The 18,720-nt window shown below is 51.9% G+C and overlaps 3 protein-coding genes across 5 annotated transcripts in view; all 3 read right to left on the bottom strand.

The window, feature by feature from the left end:
- Window positions 1-18,720, bottom strand: part of LOC310662829 (pyrin domain-containing protein 1-like) — a 742,864-nt gene that overhangs the window by 598,370 nt on the left and 125,774 nt on the right. The window lies entirely within an intron of this gene.
- PRF1 (perforin 1) lies at window positions 2,153-7,665 on the bottom strand. Of its 2 annotated transcripts, none has more exons than XM_083409389.1 (3): window positions 7,384-7,665; window positions 4,470-5,039; window positions 2,153-3,432 (listed from the first exon to the last, which is right to left on the bottom strand). In XM_083409389.1, exons 2-3 carry the CDS (start codon window positions 5,015-5,017, stop codon window positions 2,313-2,315), a joined length of 1,668 nt encoding a protein of 555 aa, XP_083265515.1. In that variant the 5' UTR covers window positions 5,018-5,039; window positions 7,384-7,665; the 3' UTR covers window positions 2,153-2,312. The 2 variants fall into 2 exon arrangements, with proteins under 2 accessions (XP_083265515.1, XP_083265516.1); XM_083409390.1 differs by lacking the exon at window positions 7,384-7,665 and adding an exon at window positions 5,819-5,893.
- Window positions 11,126-18,679, bottom strand: ZNF668 (zinc finger protein 668). Its single transcript, XM_083409884.1, has 2 exons — window positions 17,685-18,679; window positions 11,126-13,638 (listed from the first exon to the last, which is right to left on the bottom strand). The coding sequence occupies exons 1-2, from the start codon at window positions 17,730-17,732 to the stop codon at window positions 11,851-11,853; spliced, it is 1,836 nt and encodes a 611-aa protein (XP_083266010.1). The 5' UTR covers window positions 17,733-18,679; the 3' UTR covers window positions 11,126-11,850.

The raw sequence follows: 18,720 nt of genomic DNA, 5'->3' as shown, positions 1-18,720 counted from the left end.
ATCCAAAGATACATTCTGAGATAGGGTAGGGAGGAACTTGATGAAAGCATATTCCCCAAACCAGTAATGAAAAGGAACAGATTTTTTCCCCCTCCTGTGCTACTGAGAAGTGTGTTACTTGGCTTCTAACCATAGCTTTTTTCCTGGAGGGATGCAGGGGTATATGTACCCCTAAACATTTTGTGAATCTAAGTTTGGCCTCATTGAGGAGCAGTATTTCAATATGAGTAGGAAAATGAGAGTACCCCTCAACATTTTTTTAGAAAGAAAAAAAAAGCACTGCTTCTTAACTATTGGAAACTGGTGCTTCCCAATATCAACTACAGTGGTACCTCGGGTTAAGTACTTAATTCATTCCGGAGGTCCGTTCTTAACCTAAAACTGTTCTTAACCTGAAGCACCACTTTAGCTAAAGGGGCCTCCTGCTGCTGCCGCACCGCCGGAGCACAATTTCTGTTCTTATCCTGAAGCAAAGTTCTTAACCTGAGGTACTATTTCTGGGCTAGTGGAGTCTGTAACCTGAGGCGTATGCAACCTGAGGTACCATTGTACTTAATTTTGAGAACTGACTGCTCCTTATGTGGATGGGCTGAGGGGAGAGCTTTTAATAGAAATAGCTAGGACTTTATGTTGGCCAGTAGGGGGCACCATGTCCTTTTTCTTAACTAAATCAAGGGAGGTTTTTTTATATACAAAGAAATTGTCTTTTATTTGGTGCACTAAAAGAACTTTGAATTCAGTCATTCTCTGTAAAGTGTAGCATTGGACATAAGCATCCTGAGAACTTCAGCATTTACACACACAGAGACCTGCAAGTTTCAGCCCTGCAAGTTCTAAACGATCACATATTTTAAAAAGGCAATAAGCAGAACAAATTGTCTGTGTAGCGTCCCCTGCGTCCAAGGTCTTGTAGCAGAAGCATAGAGAGAAAATCTGGTCTGAGAAGGAGAGAAGCTTGAGTCTCCCATCAGCTTCATTCTCTCCCCACCCCACTGCCCTCCCAATTACTTTAAGGTTTCTTTCTACTTGTTTCTTCCGTGGTAAGCTCTGACGTGTATTGCTTTTTGCCTCTCTTGCCACTTCCTGCCTCAGCTTCTTACTGAAAAACTGTGGTGTGGGGGGCTAAATTGTGATGTGGACCATGTGGTCTTTTTGACATTTGTGGCTGAATATGTGGTACAGCAATTTCAAAGAAGACGCAACATGCTTTTCCAGTTGAGATGTAATGTGCTTTCTTGTCAGTCTAATCACTTTTATAACGTAAAATATTGTGTGTGAGAGAGACAGAGAGAGAGGTTTGCTCTTCTGCCAAGCATATAAACTAACCCAGAGACTTATCTCTGTCCCGAAGCAGTTCAAATTGCCTTCATTTTGCAGAACATATTCTGCGCTTGCCAGTCATTGCTGGTTCTAACTCCAGATAGGACTGACCGGTGATAAGCTTTTAAGTGATCATTTGGATTGTGTGAAATGTGTTAATTGAAGATCTGGCCTCTTTCCAAATAACTTTAATGCAGTGCCATTCATCAAAAGACTCACTTGCCAAAAGAAAAGTGTCTTGCTAGAGAAGTGGCACTAAGATGATGCCCCTTGATCTGCCACCCATCCAAACACATATTTCGTAAGGCATCATTTGAGTACATTAAGTCCTAATGACACTTTATAGGTTGTATTCCTTTCACATTTAGTCCTGTGCCATTAATTCATACACATGCAATAGTGAGAAGGTGCAAGCTCCCTCCCACCCCAAAGAAACCCATACCAACCTTTTCAGTCTTTGCATTTCCTATTCTATACAGTATCTATATGTCCCATCTGTTTGCGGGGGGTGCTGGGGACTGGCAAATGGCCAGAAGCGTCCATCATTAGGAATATCTCACATTTCAGGGGTATACGTGACACCCTCTCCAAAAATTGGCTCTGGCTTGGCTGACCTTGTGAGGTATTCTTGTTAATTATCTTAACTCAAGAGTAGGCCCATTGAAGTTAACATGACGATCTTGGGCTTGTTCATTTCAGTGGGTCTTCTCTGAGCAGACCTAGCTATGGATACAACTCTAAACCTGGAATTTGGTGATTTGAATGTTAGCAAGTGAGAAGAACGACAGGTTGTGTTTTAGGGATAAGTAGCACATGCAGAAACAACAACACCTAATAATAAATTTATTATTTGTACCCTGTCCATCTGACTGGGTTGCTTCCAGCATATACAAAAACATAATAAAACATTAAAAAACCAGGGTCCTCCAAGCTTGAAGGAGAAATCCAATGGGCCCACCGTCTCATGGAGCCCTTTGCTTGATGGTGTCCACTTAGCCATTCCATTGCAACAAGTCACCTACATAGTTCGGCTTCTGAGGGACGTAATCCAAGCAGTAGGGACCTCCTAGAAAGGGACCGCACTCCAAGTGGAATTGGAATTCCAGGCTTCCATGATTAAGGTAACATATTTTATTTTGCGGCTTCCCAGCTTGCAGGGGTTCGTCGCACGACCCCAGCAGGTCGTCATCCCATCTGTTGTCTTCGTCCCAGACCTGTACCCGCAACTTGCTGGTCTCCCCCAAGACTTGGATGTTCCCCACATCCAAGTGGACCTTCCATTCTGGGTTGTCATTGTTCCATATGGTGGGAGTGCGCACCTCCCTGCCGTTGTAGAAGACCTTGACGAAGGCGTCAGTCCGTGACCAGTTGTCTCCCCACAAGTTCCTGGCGCGCACAATCGTCACCCTCAGCTTGCCCAGGCCTCGCGCCCGCGAGCAACACATGGCATTGGTGGCGCCGTCACTGGCACAGACGCACGAGCAGGCGTCCCTGGCGCTGCGCCGTGTCCCCGGTGGGCAGGCCTGGGAGCAGTTCCTCCACAGCACCCGTTCTCTCACGTACTCGCTTACCGCCTGCCGCAAACCCTCTCTCTTGGGGTCCCCCTTGGTCACCAAGGTGTGTATGGGCATCAGGGAGTAGGAGATCAAGCCGGGGACGGATTTGAGGCTTTCCAACCAGTCCTTGAAGGGCTCTGTGCTCTGCCCGTCGCAGAAGAGCACGTCCGCCTGGCTGTTCCCGCCCACAATCTCCGTCTGCCGCTCACTGTACGTCTGGTGGAAAGAGCCCTTGAAATTCCTCCTCTTCTTCAGCTCCTCACACTTCTGGAAGGCGGCTTCCATCTTGACTTTGCCAAGGCTGGCGGCGGCCTCCAGGCTGAGGCAATCCTTGACCTCGTCCATGGTCGCCCCGTCCAGCGTCACCTCGCACACCCGCACAGCCGTCACGTCCCTCACGCGGCCCCCCAAGTGAATCTGTTGTATGAAATGGGTCCCGTAGGTTTGGATCAGCTGGCGGTATTCCAGCCGGGAGTTAGGCTGGTACTTTTTGGGAAGGGTCTTCACGGCGTATTTGAAATGGCTGCTCTGCGGCAAGTGATGCCCAAGGCGGAAGCTGCAGGGGAAAGAAGGAGGTTATTTAGGGAGCTTCCAGGCAGTTGCTGTTTTCTGGTGGGCACTGCTGGATTGCAGGCTGGCAAAATTTGGGTGGGGCAAGTAAGGTTGATCTGGAATTCTTGTGGAGCAAAACCATTCCCCCCTCTCCCCGCTCACAAACTGGACAAATAGGAGTGTGGGGTAGCAATTGCTTACATGTGGCTTCTTGATTTGATTGGCCTGCTTCCAGGCTCTGCAGTTGACCCCTCCCACCCATAAGGCAAGGTGAGAAGACCGCCTTAGGTGGCAGAATCCACAGGGCCAGCAGATCCAGCGATGGTTGCAAAGCACTCCTTGGAGGCTGGATCTACTGCCTCCGCCAGATGCTACTTCTACAGGGGTCTCTCGGTGAACAGGAGGCGCTATTGGTCTTTTCCCACCCCAGGGAGGAAATGGTGGGCACTGCCCTTTGAGATCTCCTGGGCTCTGCACATGGGCATAGCCAGGGGGGGACAGGGAGGGGCAGCTGCCCCCCCCATCAATAAAAATACATAGCAAACTGAGGTTCACCCCCTAACAAAAATCCTGGCTATGCCCCTGGCTCTGCACCCATCCGGCTTGATTCAGAGCAGGCCCCTTTCCCCAAAGACCTTTGATTCCCACTTCCAGGACTTATTTTCAGCCTGAGCTCACTGGAGCTCATCTTTGGCACCTTTCAGGTGGGTGCCGTTTCCATTCTAAGAGAGCAAGGGTGAGCGCCGACACCTCTTTTTCTAGAAAGACAGCACTGTCCACTTCCGCCATTGGGTAAATTTGATTTGATTCCCTCCCTTGTTCCCAATGTAGATCGTCCCCCACCCCGAATGGAGGGGTGCTGTTTTGTGGTTTGCCTCGGGTGCTGAAACGTCTTGGGCTGGCGCTGCCTCCCAGATCTACATTTCCCGGCGCCCTTAACAAATCAGCACGAAAAGCCAGCTACGGCCCTTCGGCCTTTCTCCCTGTCTGCCCCCAAGCCATTCCTCTACCCTGCCTTTCCCCATTCCCTGCCTTCATCACCTGTAGTGGGAGCAGGAGACCTCATGGCTCGCAAAACTGTACTTGTCCTGAGAGCTCTTCTCCCGGCTGAATTCGGCCATCTTGGAGCGGGATCCTGCCAGAGCCACCTGGGCCAGGGCCTGGGGCTTCACCTCCACCTCCAGCCCTGCCTTCCAGTCGTTCTTCACGTCGGATCCTTCTGCCAGGACCAGAGAGATGCCAGACTCCTGCACGGAGGAATGCACGCTCCTTTGGCACGAGGTTTTGGCTTCCCAGTCGACGGCAGCCACCGGGAGCCTCTGGAGCGGCTTCCCCTCCAGCAGGGGGTTCTGGCACAAGGTGCAGCTCCCGTCCGGCCTCTGCCACTGGTTCATATCCAGGACCTTTGCCCCTTTCTTCTCCAGAGTGGTGATGTCGATGCCCTCGCCGGCCAAGCTGTGCCCAGGGACGAAGTCCTTGTGTTCCAGGCATTCCTCCTCCGTGGCCTTGTGGCATTGCGGGGAGACGCTGAGGAAGAGGAGGAAGAGGAAGAGGAGAGGCAGAGAGGACGCAGGGCTCGCTTTCAGCATGGCCGCCCTCTGGGAAGACACCCTGCAACGAGAAAGGAACTGGTAACTCGGATCGTCCTGGGATGTGGTGCATGCTTGAAGTTAGTCCATTGCAATGTGGGAAGGAGTGATTCTGAGGAAGGGCTTTGAGGCACTGGCTGCAAACTCACTACCAGGCTAAGTTCAGGGATTTAGTGTACAAAAACCCTATGCAATGGGGGACCGGTATACCTGATTTCAGCCATAATATACCCAACCAGTCACTGCACTCTGCAGATACCGTCTCATCAGATCTGCTCTGTGTGCTCTCAGAATCAGACACTTCGTGTGGCAGCGTTGCCCTTTGGAACTCCTCGCTACTGCCTATCAGGCAAAATCTATGGTCTTGTCAGTGCCTATTAAACAGCTTCATTTTCCAACTTTCAAGTGCAGAAACTTTCACCCTGTTTCTGCATTCCATCTACATCTGTATTAAACTTTCTCGCACGTGTCCTTATTGTGCTTCACGAGGGTGTATATGAGAAGTGGTTTGTGTGAAGTTGGAGCCAGTGTGGTGTTGTGGTTTGAGCGCTGGACAAGGAGCAAAAAACCCGAGTTTGAATCCCCAGTCAGCCACGAAGTTCGACCTTGGGGAGGTCTTAATCTCTCTGCCTAGCCTACCTCACAGGGTTGTTGAGAGGATAACCAGGGGAAAGGGAGAACCATACAAATGTAATAAAATAACTAAACAATAGGTGATTAACCTGTGGCCCATGAGGTGTTGTTGGACTCCACATCCCATTAGTCCTGGCTATTTTTCTGGAAAAAGGTGCCGCAACTCACCATAAACGTCTTCCTTGTTCTCTTAGAATGGCAATGGCGCCCACCTGAGAGATTCCAGAACTGAGTTCCAATGGGTTCCCACTGAAAAAAAAAAGCCCTGTGTGTGTGTGTGTGTGTGTGTGTGTGTTTGTTTGTTTGTGTGTGTGTGTGTGTGTGTGTGTGTATCAGCTCAGCAACTTCACAGCCCTCTTTTCCTTAGGATGCAAAACCTCTCGGCTAACGTGTTTTAGGGTGTGTGTTTTTTGGGGGGGTGGACAGAGTCCTCAAAGTTCTTAGTTGCAATAAATGCTTGGAACCAGACTTTGCTGGATTTGGCAAAAAGTGCCACAATTCAGGCCAGGCCAGTTTTTCCGTGATAGGAGACCCCTGTCAGAGGAGCCGTTCCAGTTGTTAACTTGATAAAAGGCAGGAAGAGCAGTCATTGAGAGGAACGAAAGGTGTGGGTGTGATGTCACAAGAAGGTTTTGGGGCCTTTGGCAGGAGGCTTGGAATAGCTGGGAACAAAGGCCAGAGCAAATTTGACAGGAGATGCATTGGACTCCTGCACTGCACTGCTGTGGGGAACAAGCCCCTCTTGAGATGACCATGCTGTAAGATCTGGACTCCCTCCACGAGGACTGAAGGTGTAAATAGGTGAATAAATTATATTTCTTAAAACTGCGACAGCCTCCGCTAGATCTTGATTCTCAATGGAACCAGAATATTGCCACAGCTCAGCAGGGACTGGAGGTGGCTTCCAACTTTGGCAAGAAAAGTTTCTTGAATTTGATTGCTGAAATGTGTACGTTTGCCAGACTCTGGGACTGAGAATCTTCTTGTGTCTAGATGCTACAAGCTATTTGGAGTTTAGGATTGGAGCTGTAAGTGGGCAGCACACTCATATGAGGTTTAGGAGAGGCTCGGAGAGAATGCAGGCTGCCTTTACACTCTGAGTAAACCACAAAGGTGCACGTTTAAGAAGCCATTGCTTGAGTGCATCCCAGGTTCCCTCCAATTTGGGATTGCAGGAGTAAAGGGGGGGGGCGGCAGCAACTACCGGAAACTAGGGCTGTTGTGTTGCAGTGAGGCAATGAGAGGCTTTTCTTGGGCACACCCCACACCCTCCAACATTTCTCCAATGAAAATAGGGATGTCCCATTCCATATTGACAATTCTACTAGTTATACCCCACACATCTTACTGGGTTTCCCCAGCCACTCTGGGCAGCTTCCAACATAGGTAAAAACATAATAAAACATTTTTTTAAACTTCCCTATACAGGATTGCCTTCATGATTGCTTGGGGGTCGGGTAACTCCAAACCCTTCAAAAAAATTCCAGTGAGAATAGGGACATCCCACCATACCATCCAACAGTTCTCCAATGAAAATAGGGACATCCTAAGGAAAAGCGGGACATTCCAGGATCAAATCAGAAACTGGGACGGTTTCTCTAAATCAGGGGTGTCCCTGGAAAATAGGGACACCTGGGGGGTCTGCACTCCCAGGTCAAGCAAAGAAAGTCAACAAATAATGGAGGCTACTGATCCAACTTCCTTTCTTCTAATATCCATCCACAAATACCTACCTTCGGAAGGAGAAGGAAAGTCAGCGTGTCGGCTGGTGGGTCCGTGTGTTGCTTGACTGGGGCTGGTGTCTGTGTGTGCATGTATCTGTCTCCCAGAGACAGGATGTCGCAGTTCAGAAAGGGGAAAAAGAAACCTAACCTCAGATGTGACAAGAGTCATCGATCACGAGGCGGCTGAGAAAAGGAGAGCAGGTGGGATTCTGAGGTCGACACTCATCACAAGCCGTTGTGTGTGGGTTGGGAGGCGGGTTGGTTGCTAAAGGAACATTGCAAGTTGGGGGAGAAGGACATCAAGATTTACACCTCTGCTAATTTACCGTATTTTTTGCTCTATAAGACTCACTTTTCCCCTCCTAAAATGTAAGGGGAAATGTGTGTGCGTCTTATGGAGTGAATGCAGGCTGCGCAGCTATCCCAGAAGTCAGAACAGCAAGAGAGATTGCTGCTTTCACTGCGCAGAGATCCCTCTTGCTGTTCTGGCTTCTGAGATTCAGAATATTTTTTTCTTGTTTTCTTCCTCCAAAAACTAGGTGCGTCTTGTGGTCTGGTACGTCTTATAGAGCGAAAAATACAGTATTTATTCTTATTTGTTGCATTGCTTTTGCCTCATCCTCCCTGTAAGCAGCTCTGGGGGTCTGCACCACCTCGCCCTCCCCAACAACAGCTCTGTGAAATAGGCTAGGCTGAGAGAGAACATGAATGGCTCAAACTCACCTCAGGCCCAAGTGGGGATTTTAAACTTTGGTCTCTTGAGTCCTGTTCTGATAAACACTAGCCACAGAAAATGTGAGAGAGAACAAAATGCCTTGCAAAAATGACTGTGTCTGCTCACCTGGAGGCTCTTTCTAGTCACCACAGGCGAACAGCTATTTTCAAGGCTGAATTGAACATTTCTGGGTGTATTTCCCTGACCACAGGACACAGGGAGGGAAGGAGAGAAGTGATGTAGCCCACAGTTAACAGTTTCTGCTTTGCATGCAAAAGGTCCCAGGTTCAAGTTTTTAATGTTTGATGTTATATTATGCATTTATATGTATTGGAAGCAGCCCAGAGTGACTGAGACAACCCAGCCAGATATGTGAGGAATAGTAGTAGGAGTAGTTTTGCTCAAGAGGCACACTGAGGGGGGCACCCAAATCTCAATTGGGGCCAGCCAAGCCTCTTGTTCTGGCCTCTAAATCTCTTTTTGGGCCACCACCCCTCTCTCCAGGCCGCCGCCACCACCACCACCCCAGCCCTGTGTGGCTGTATACATAAACTATGACAGAAAGTGGGAGGGGTATGTTTGTTGCTCACTTTTATCCCAGGCCCCACCCAGCACTGGGACATGGCCCTCAGGAGGTTGCCCAGAAGGGAATGTGGCTCTTGGGATGCAAGTTTCCTAGCCAATGGAGAACATTATACTTGCTCGGACTGCAGCAGCAAACACCAGCATTTTATATTATCCTTTTAGCTGGAGTTGCTGGTGATTAAGCTCGACAGGGAAGCTGCCTCTTACTGGTCCACTTAGCTTAGTACTGGCAACAGGGAACCTCTTTGGGGATGCCCGAGGTTGAATCTTGGAGCTTCTGTCTGCAAAGACTGAGCTCTGCTGAGGCTAAAGACAACCTTGCCAGGTCATTCTGCAGGAGAGAGAAATGTCCTGGTGTTGCTGGACTACAACTCCCATCATCCTTCACCCTGGGCCATGTGGGTGGGGACTGAAGGTATCCAATGGCAGCTGGAGGGCTGCACCCTGTCCCATCCTCCTGGGTGCAGAGCAGGGGCAGCCAGGGTCTCCCAATGGCCCCAATGAGCATGGCCAATGATCTGGGGTGATGGGAGTTGTAGTCCACAGCATCTGGAGGGAGCTACATTGACTTCCTCTGGCCCAAAGAGTTGAGGGTTTGGAACGGAGGTTGGGGCCCTGGAACTCCTAAATCTCATCTGCCTTTCTACAGGCAAAGGCTACACACCTTTAATATCTGCTAAGACTAAGGGACGTGGGTGGCGCTGTGGGTTAAACCACAGAGCCTAGGACTTGCTGATCAGAAGGTTGGCGGTTTGAATCCCCGCAATGGGGAGAGCTCCTGTTGCTCGGTCCCTGCTCCTGCCAACCTAGCAGTTCGAAAGCACGTCAAAGTGCAAGTAGATAAATAGGTACCGCTCCAGCGGGAAGGTAAACGGCGTTTCTGTGTGCTGCTCTGGTTCGCCAGAAGCGGCTTAGTCATGCTGGCCACATGACCTGGAAGCTGTACGCCGGCTCCCTTGGCCAATAAAGCGAGATGAGCGCCGCAACCCCAGAGTCGGCCACGACTGGACCTAATGGTCAGGGGTCCCTTTACCTTTACCTTTAAGACTAAGTGAACATTCAACAAACGGAGCTGCTCCTACCGCAGAGAAGTATTGCTGGGGGAAGTGGACAGGCACATATTTTGCATGGAGTTCTGTCCCACATTCAGTGGGGAGCTTCTGCCTGTCGAAGCAGAGACTGGTTAGACTGGCAGAGCATGTGTTTGGCATGCAGAAGGCTCTGGGTTCAATCTCTGGCAGCTCCAGGATGCACTAGGAGAAACATCTTCGTCCAAAATCCCCCAAATCTGCTGCCAGTTAGTGTAGACAGTACTGACTTAGATGCACCACTGGTTTGGATCCTGTGGTCTGACTCAAAGGCCCGGCAGCTTTGCCTGCTAAATTTCTGCCTGCCGTGCAGCTGAAAAGGCACAGGACCTCTAGTGAAAACGAAACACCCTAATCTCATCCTGGTCTGGGTTGGCCAAACATCACGAGTGAGAGGCCCCAACCACCGGCCCTGCCATGGGAAGACCATCGCTTTTGACACCTCCTGCCACAGAAAAGATGTTAGCAAGCCATTTCACGACTTGACTGCAGGGACCCTGGACCACCAGCCACCCACAGCTGTTCAAGGATGACACACACCAGGGAGGTGAAGCCCAGAAGACACACGGTCTTTGACTACAGGGTCAGGCCTTAATATGTTTGAGGGGTTTTTGTGTGTGTGTGTTTTAATATTCTGTTGGAAGCTGCCCAGAGTGTCTGGGGGAACCCAGTCAGATAAAGAATAAAATTATTATTCTTATTAACGCCACGATCGCCTGTGAGCAAGAGGCTGCAGGATGTGTTCCACCAGCCAGAGCCACTAACTTCAGATAAGTTAACATGCCCCCGACATACATGAAAAAAGTTGCCCCCCCCCACGCTGCTCTACTCAGGGCCAGCACCCGCCTCTCACACACTGCCTGCCCACTTCCTTCCCGCCAATGCACCGTGTGTGTACATTTTGTACAAGCTGTGTGTGTAATTGTTGCCGTATTTCTCCTCCAGCTTCCTTGCCTAAGGCTCCCCTGCCCTTAAGGCCCCCTGTCCTCGTGTGCTCCCTTCCTTGCCACTCTCTGTGCGATGTTTAAACCCCAACCAAACTGACAAATTTCCCTTCCCCCAGCCAAGCCGCCCAGCAAACCACTTTGTTCCACGAGCAGCTGAGCATTCTCAGCCCAGCCAATCAGCAGCAGAGGCTTCGCAGTAACAAGGACTACGCAACATGGATGGCCTAAGACTGCTGTGCTCCCTGGGAAGGTTTGTAGCAGCCGGCAGGAAAGGAGCAGGACATCTGAATTCCATCCTCAGCTCTGGAAGAGGAGCCAGATTCAGTAGGTCAGGCAAGGGGAGTAAAAAGACTTTGGGGTCCTGTTACCCCATAACCACAACTTGCAAGTCTTATAGGATTGAGCACTTTCTTAAAAAAAAAAACCACAAGGCTTTTATTTGATCTGTTCAGACAGCATGACCCGGACTGAGTAGAATTAATTGTCCTGGGAGCTGATAGGGCGGGGGGAGGTTCCTTGCATTCTCCCCCCACCCACTCCCCTAATTTAACTCCACCCCCCAAAAAAAACCCCCACACACAGTGTCAGTAAACCAATGGATTGCCACAGATGCGCACAACCTGACAGCAGGATGGGTCTGCAGGGGGCAGAAGCACACACACAGACGCAACAAATATGGACTCCTATTGGTGTGTGTGTGAGGGGGTGTCCGTGTTTTAAAAGCTCATCCACACACCCCAACCTGCCCAGGCACGTCCACCAGGTAGGCAAATGTCTGATGCTGGGGGAAGGGCAGGGCTAGTGAGGGAGCCTAAAGCCACACCGACTTAAGAGGCAAGACTTACGAAGCGCCCATAGCCAAGCCTGCTTCTACAAGGAGAAGAGCTGGAGGAGCAAGAGCTGTACGCCAAAGGGGAGGCGTCAAAGGAGTGCTAACCACACAGCCTTATAAGGAAGGAGGGAAGAGAGGAAGAGGAAGGGGAAGGGAAGGAGGGGGGAGGAAAGGAAGGAAGGAAGGAAGGAAGGAAGGAAGGAAGGGCAGACTATGGGGTTCATGAAGGCATGCCACCATGGTGTGGTGAGGGCATGATACTGGCAAGCCAAGCTGCCCAGTCACACGTCACGAAAGAAGAGACTGCGCTTAGGAAGGTTCAGTGAGAGCCTCCGGAAGACAGTCTGAGGGAGAATCCTTGTCCGTCTCCATGCCGTCGTCGTCGTGATGGGGGTGGATGTGGGCGGGGAGCAGCTGCTCGTAGGTTGTGATGGTGGCGGTCACCACGGTCTCGTCGGGGCTCCTGTTTTCGGTGGCCGCGTGCGTCTTGAGGTGCTTGCGCAGGTCGGAGGCGCCCAGGAAGGCCTTGGGGCACTGGGGGCAGGCGTGGGGGCGGACCCCGGAGTGGATGCGCTCGTGCTTGCGCAGCCCGGCCCGGTCCGAGAACCCCTTGCCGCACTCGGGGCAGGGGAACGGGCGCAGGGAAGGGTGCAGCAGCCGCTCGTGGCGCCGCAGCTCCTGGGCGGAGCCAAAGGCCTCGCCGCACTCCCCGCAAGCGGGCATCACCGTGGCGACCACGATGGCCGCCTGGTCTGTGGCGAGGAGGTCCTGGCTGGCTAGGGGGGCGGGCTTGTCGCCGGCCTCGTTGCCGTGGGTGCGCTCGTGCTTCCTGAGGCTGGACGAGACCACAAAGGCCTTCCCGCAGCGGCCGCACTTGAAGGGCCTCTCCCCGGAGTGGACGCGGTAGTGCTTGGTGAGGCTGGCCCGCTCGGCGAACCTCTTGCCGCACTCGCCGCACTGGTGGGGCCGCTGCCCCGAGTGCACCAGCAGGTGGCGCTTGAGGTCCCACGAGGCCACGAAGCTCTTGTCGCACTGGGGGCACTTGTGGGGCCTCTCGCCCGTGTGGATGCGCTGGTGCATGGCCAGGTCGGCCGGCTGGCGGAAGGCCTTACCGCACTTGTCGCAGGCGTAGGGCTTGAGGCCCTGGTGCGCCCGCTGGTGCCGCCGGAAGCTGGAGGGGTCGCTGAACATGCGCCCACACTGTGGGCACAGGAAGGGCTTCTCCCCGGAGTGCGTGCGCTGGTGGCTCTGGAAGGAGGAGAGCTGCGTGAAGCCCTTGCCGCACAGGCTGCAGCGGTAGGGCTTGTGGGCGGCGTGGATGCGCTGGTGGCAGGCCAGCGACGACGAGCGCGAGAAGGCCTTGCCGCAGTCCTGGCACAGGAAGGGCCGCTCGCCCGTGTGTGAGCGCTCGTGGTTCTTCAGGTCCTTGAGCTCGGCGTAGGTCTTGTGGCACGCCTGGCATTGGTAGGGGCGCAGGCCGGCGTGGGTGCGGCGGTGCTTGCGGAAGACCGAGGGGTCGGCGAAGCGCTTGCCGCACTCGCCGCATGAGTAGGGCTTCTCGCCCGTGTGGGAGCGCTGGTGGATCTTCAGCTTGGAGAGCGTGCCGTAGCCCTTGTGGCACTGCTGGCAGCGGAAGGGGAGGTCCCCCGTGTGGCGGGCCATGTGCACCCGCAGACAGACCGGCTGCATGAAGGCCTTGCCGCACTCGTGGCACACAAAGGGCTTCTCGCCGCTGTGGCTGCGCCCGTGGTTGCGCAGCTCGGGCGCCGTCTTGTAGGCCTTGGCGCACAGCTGGCACTGGAAGGGGCGCTCCGTCTGGTGGCTGAGCTGGTGCTTGCGGAGCTGCCCGCGGTCGGGGAACTCCTTCCTGCAGCTGGGGCAGGACAGCTTGCCGGCCAGGCCGGCGCCGGCCGCGTGGGACTTCAGGTGGCGCTGCACGCGGGGCGCGTTCGGAAAGGTCTTGCTGCACGTCAGGCACTTGTAGCGCCGGCCGGATTGGATGTAGCCGGGCTCGTCCTCCTCATCGTCCTCCAGCTTCACCTCCACCCCTGACTCCTCCTCCTCCACAGCCTCCGCCATTTTGGGAGAGGCCTCTGCCTGAAACAAAACAAGCAGAAGGAAGCTAAAAGTTGGGGGCAGCAATGCTTCCGAATATTTCTTGGTTTGATTTGTACACTGCCCTTCCTCCATAGATCTCAGGGTGGTTGGCAACATAAGAATACAAGATAAAAACACAAGAAACATTGTAAAAACCAAGAACAAAAAAACCCCACAAGCCAATAAAGCGCCCTCCACCAAGCCCATCTAAAAGGCTATAGGATGTCACTTTGCCAAAGGCCTGCCTCTAGAGGAATGTTTTCACCTGGCACCTAAATGAAGGTGCCAGGCGAGCCTCCCTGGGGAGAGCATTCCACAAACGGGGAGCCACTGCAGAAAAGGCCCATTCTTGTATTGCCACTCTACAGACCTCTCGAGGAGGAGGCACATGAAGAAGGGCCTGAGAAGATGACCACAGGAACCAGGTTGGTTCATATGGAGAGAGGCAGTCTCATCTCCTGAAGTACGACCGCTGAATTCTCCACCAGCTGAAGTTTCCAAGCCATCTTCAGAGGCAGTTGTATGTATAACTCATTGCAGAACCTCAAGGTTACCAGAGCATAGACAAGAATAGTTGGGTTGTCCCTGTCTGGGTAGGGGCACAGCTGGGCCACCAGCCGAAGCTGATGGAAGGCACTCCAGGCCATTGAGGCCACCTGAGCCTCAAATGACAGCAAAGGATCCAGGATTACCCCCAAGCTGAATACCAGTTGCTGGAAACCACAGGAGGGGAGAGTGTTCTTGTGCTCACATTCTGGTCCCAGGTTTCCCCCAGGTGTCTGGTTGGCTGGACTAATGGGCCATTGGCCTGATCCTGCAGGACTCTTCTTCAACACTGTGCTCCTACAACCATGAAGAAGAGCCCAGCTGAATCATGCCTACCTAGTCCAGTCCTTCCTAGTTCTCATGGTGGCCAACCAGATGCCTGCAAAAGGGACTGGGGAGCAACAGGAACTCTCCCCACTTGCAATTCCCAAGAAGCAACCTACAGCTGCCCGCATAATGGGTTCTGCCAATCTCTTATCTAGCTTCATGAGGTCTAGCGGCCTGTTGGAACTAGCTCCTCCATTAACACCGCAGAATCACCCACAGGCCCTAAGTGATGGGGAGGTGGGCCTAGAGCAGGCACAGGCAACCTTTGGCCCTCCTGATGTTTTGGACTACAAATGCCATCATCCCTGACCACTGGTCCTGCTAGCTAGGGATCATGGGAGTTGTAGGCCAAAACATCTGGAGGGCTGAAGGTTGCCTATGCCTGGCCGAGAGTCATCCTTCCCTCTTCTAGTCACAAGGCAGCAACTGCTTGATAGATAGATGCAGGAGAAGCAGCGCCACAAGTTCTGGGTTGTAGAGAAGAAATATAGTGCAAACAAACTGAGTCAGGGCTCATCAGCACTCACCCCTTAAATAATCATTGGTACGGCTGGGGAGTTGATTGCCCAACCTCATGGGCTTAGATTTGCCATAGAAGAGGGACTGCATAGAGGCAGGGGGGAAATCCCAAGTGCTGCGGTAAATGAATTAAAAATTTGTGGTCGAAGGGTGAAACTCATCAACCAAACAAAAATAAATTGAATGCATCCAGAAAATACCAGATAATAACAAGCATGTGGGTGGAAGATATTTATTCCATGGGGCTAAATGGCACAGCATTTTTTTTGCAGGGGGAATAACATATATTCTGTTTAATATATATGCAAGTTGTTCATGTTGCGAGTGGGACCTATAGCTGCTGGTGTCACTGGGGCCTGCTTGGGCTCCGAGAAGCCATGGTTATCTATGAACCTAGGAAGGGACAGGGTTTTGGAATGCAGAAATTCCCTTAGCGCAAGGGAGACTATGTCCTGCAGGCAGTTTGCAAGGCGCATGCAACTAAACACTAAGCACTCAAATTCTCCCTGCCTTATGCAGAATAGCTGCAAAATGGCTATCTGGGGTACAGGGACCCATATTTGGCCCCCAGGAGGGAAGGAAAAGGACAGCTGGTAGGAACAGAGTTCAAAATCCAGACAGGAGAGTATGTTTGGGGTGGGGAAGGGGTGGAAATGATACGTTTCTCTGCTCCACAAAGACAGATCGCGGAGGAATTTTGTTTGCCTCCCCCGAGCCTGGATGGTGCTGCTCTTCGCAAAATGGCTGGATTAAGATCTGGGGATGGGGGCAGGGAGAGGATAAAGGGAGGAGAAAACAGCTAAAAATGCATCTTTATGGAAGATGGAAGAACAATTCCAGAGGAAAATTAAAAAAAAATCATAAGCACCATCCACAATTCTCTTTCCGGTGGAGTTCCTGGGATTTGCAAAGGCAATCAGAGATGTATACACAGGAAGAATTCTATTCCCTTTGTATGGGCTGAAGACCTGGGATGTAAAATGGCTGTCTCTAAGACCCCAGCGAGGGAAAGGTTTGCAAACCATGGAGAGGAATTTGCAGAGGAGAGAGACTGGCTGGACAATAGAACCTGCAAGAGAAAGTCTTTCCCCTCCCCAGGGCATAATCTGAGCTATGGAACCCACTTCAAAGGTTGGTACACAGAGTGCCTCTGAGCACATCTGGAATGCCCATTTCACACTACAGGACCACAGCCAGCCTTCGTACATCTGGAAGCAGAAGTGAAGCTTTCCTAGGCAGAAGGTACAGGCTTCTCATCCAAAGAGTCAAGCCACCTGTCCTTTCATTAAAAAAATAGCTGCCGCTCATTGCCTAAACCTCAAAATAAAGGTTTGACATGGAAGCAAAAGAAATACATTATGTAAATTGACCTGAATCTAGGGAAGAGAGCTAGATGCTTCCTAGATTACAGATTTGAGGGAGGCTGGAGAGACAAACACTTTGAAGTTGCAATGATCTATCTGGAACCCAATTTGAAGCGAAGACAATCTGATTCAGCATAAATCCAGAATGTCTCTATTTACCAAAATAATTCCTATTTCTGAGTCCCTATTCCCTGGTTAAAAACTGTTTGCGGGAAGGGAAGGTGGAGAAGAGGAGACTGGGGTCTCTAGAAGATAAAGCTTCAAATTGGGTAGGTGGGGGGGGGCTATGGCTATATTTGCATGTACACAACTTTGCTTACATCCCCATCACCACCTACGGAGGTCGTCATTACAGTGGAATGTACTTGGGGATTGCCGCTATTCCATATACTAATGTAAGCACTGTGAGATTAAACGATATTTTGAAACACCCACAAGGATTTGTCCCTCCTTTTAACGTGAACTGCTCTCTTATGTTCATATTGAAAATCGTCGGGCAAAAGACTCTCTCCGTGTTCATCTGTAAAATGCGGGATGGAGGGGTTCTAGTTAAGAAAACAAAACCTTCGAGAGCTAGAGCTGCCCATTCATCTCCTTTTTTTTAAAGCAAAATGCTCTCGCAGATGGACAGATCTGTTGCAGAAACTCCTCTCCTGAAAGACAGCCTTTGCAAAGGAATTCCCACCTCCCTGGCGTAATATAGATTCCAGCAACAAAGGGGACGTCGGGGCGTTTGCGCGTCTGCCGGGAGAGCAATTGCTAGCAGATGTTTGCCGCTGGATGCTCCGGGGGCCGGGAGAGCAACCCGGAGACGCACAAAAGGTTTGCTCCGGCCGAAGAGCCTCCCTTGCAAAATGGCTGTCTCTAGGACCGAGGGACCAACAAACAAAAAGAGGAGGAGGAGGGAGGAGGAGGAGGAGAAGTCCGCATCTCCTTTGCTTCCTCGCTCCCCACACAAAGCAAAAGGCTCTCAGCCCCCCACCCCACCCCCCAGGCTTCCTCTCAGGCTCCGCGATGCCCGGGCAGCTACCGGCAGCGCCTGGCACCCGAGCCAGAGACGCATCTCCGGAGACTCCCCGGCAAAATGGCTGTCTCTAGGACCAGGGGAGGTGGCCGCCTGGGCGCAAGGAGGGGGAGCAGGGTCCAACGCCAGGCGATGCACCAGGACCGATCTGCTTTTTATTTTATTATTTTTTATCGTTTTTTAAAATGCATTAATAAATAGAGAGAAGGCATTAAGTCAAGGCTCAGGAAGGCTGCCCCAGCCTGCATTTCTTGCTCCCTCCTTACCTGCTCTATCCTTTGTCTATTCGCTTTCTCCTTCGTCTGAGGCTCCATCGGGAGGAGGAGAAAGAGGAGGAGCGCTAGGACCCCGGAGGAAACGGAGGCAGAAAGGGGAGGACCGCGGGGGGGGGGCAGGAATTGCTACTTAGCCCAAGTCCCGTTGACTAGGCCGGGCAGGGATTCGGCTCCCATCTCTGCTTCAGCCTAAATAAAATAATTGCATTTTATAACCAGGGCGGAGGCCTTTTAACCAGCTTCGTTGGATTACAAGGGACGGGGTGGGGTGCGAGAGCGGACAGGAAGTGTGGCATGGCCGAGGATGCAGCAGGGAAGGGGTTCGGAATTGCACGGGGGCCGGAAGTGTGGCATCGGAAAGCGGGGCGAAGTTTCGTGACGGACAGGAAGTGTGGCGGGGAAGGGTTTGGCGTTACACCAAGCGGAGCGTGGCGTTCCCCGATAACTTTTGACCCCGCTCCTTTTATAAAAAGAAAATCCCTGGTTCCAAATTTGGGGTCGTTCTGCTTTTCAGTTGCGTTGGCCGGAGACGCATCCTGGAATGCCAAGGGGATGAGATTTGCTGCGATTGCAATGCGGTATTCTCTATGGCTTCGGAAGCACGGAACTAAATATACGTTCCGAGTGGAACTGTTGTTGTTGGGACCTGTATCTCTGTAACACACCACATGAGGCGGCCGTAGGGATAGCAGAAAGGCACGAGCGGGAAACTTTCTGTGAAATCGAAGCCTCCCTTTGTGTCCGCGTTCTCTTCTCCAGCAGCGGTAGCGAAACTCTTCTATCGGAATCTCTATGGCGAACGAAACCGCTCTATACTTGGCAATGCAAGAGCGGAACCGCCGTTGAAACTTCGACAGGAAGTTCCGGTTAGGTCTCATAGAGATGCCAAAAGGCCAGAGCCGTACGATATATCCGTTCTAATGTAACGACGAGCTAATATCCAGCGCAGGGTTAGAAGATAGTTTTCATCTCGGAGATGCCGAGATCTACAGCGACGCCACTCAGCGCCCACAGAAGACCAATAGTT

This window comes from Podarcis tiliguerta (assembly GCF_965153285.1).
Source record: "Podarcis tiliguerta genome assembly, chromosome: 13".
NCBI classification, from domain to species: domain Eukaryota; kingdom Metazoa; phylum Chordata; class Lepidosauria; order Squamata; family Lacertidae; genus Podarcis; species Podarcis tiliguerta.
This window is presented reverse-complemented; position numbering and strand designations above follow the sequence as displayed.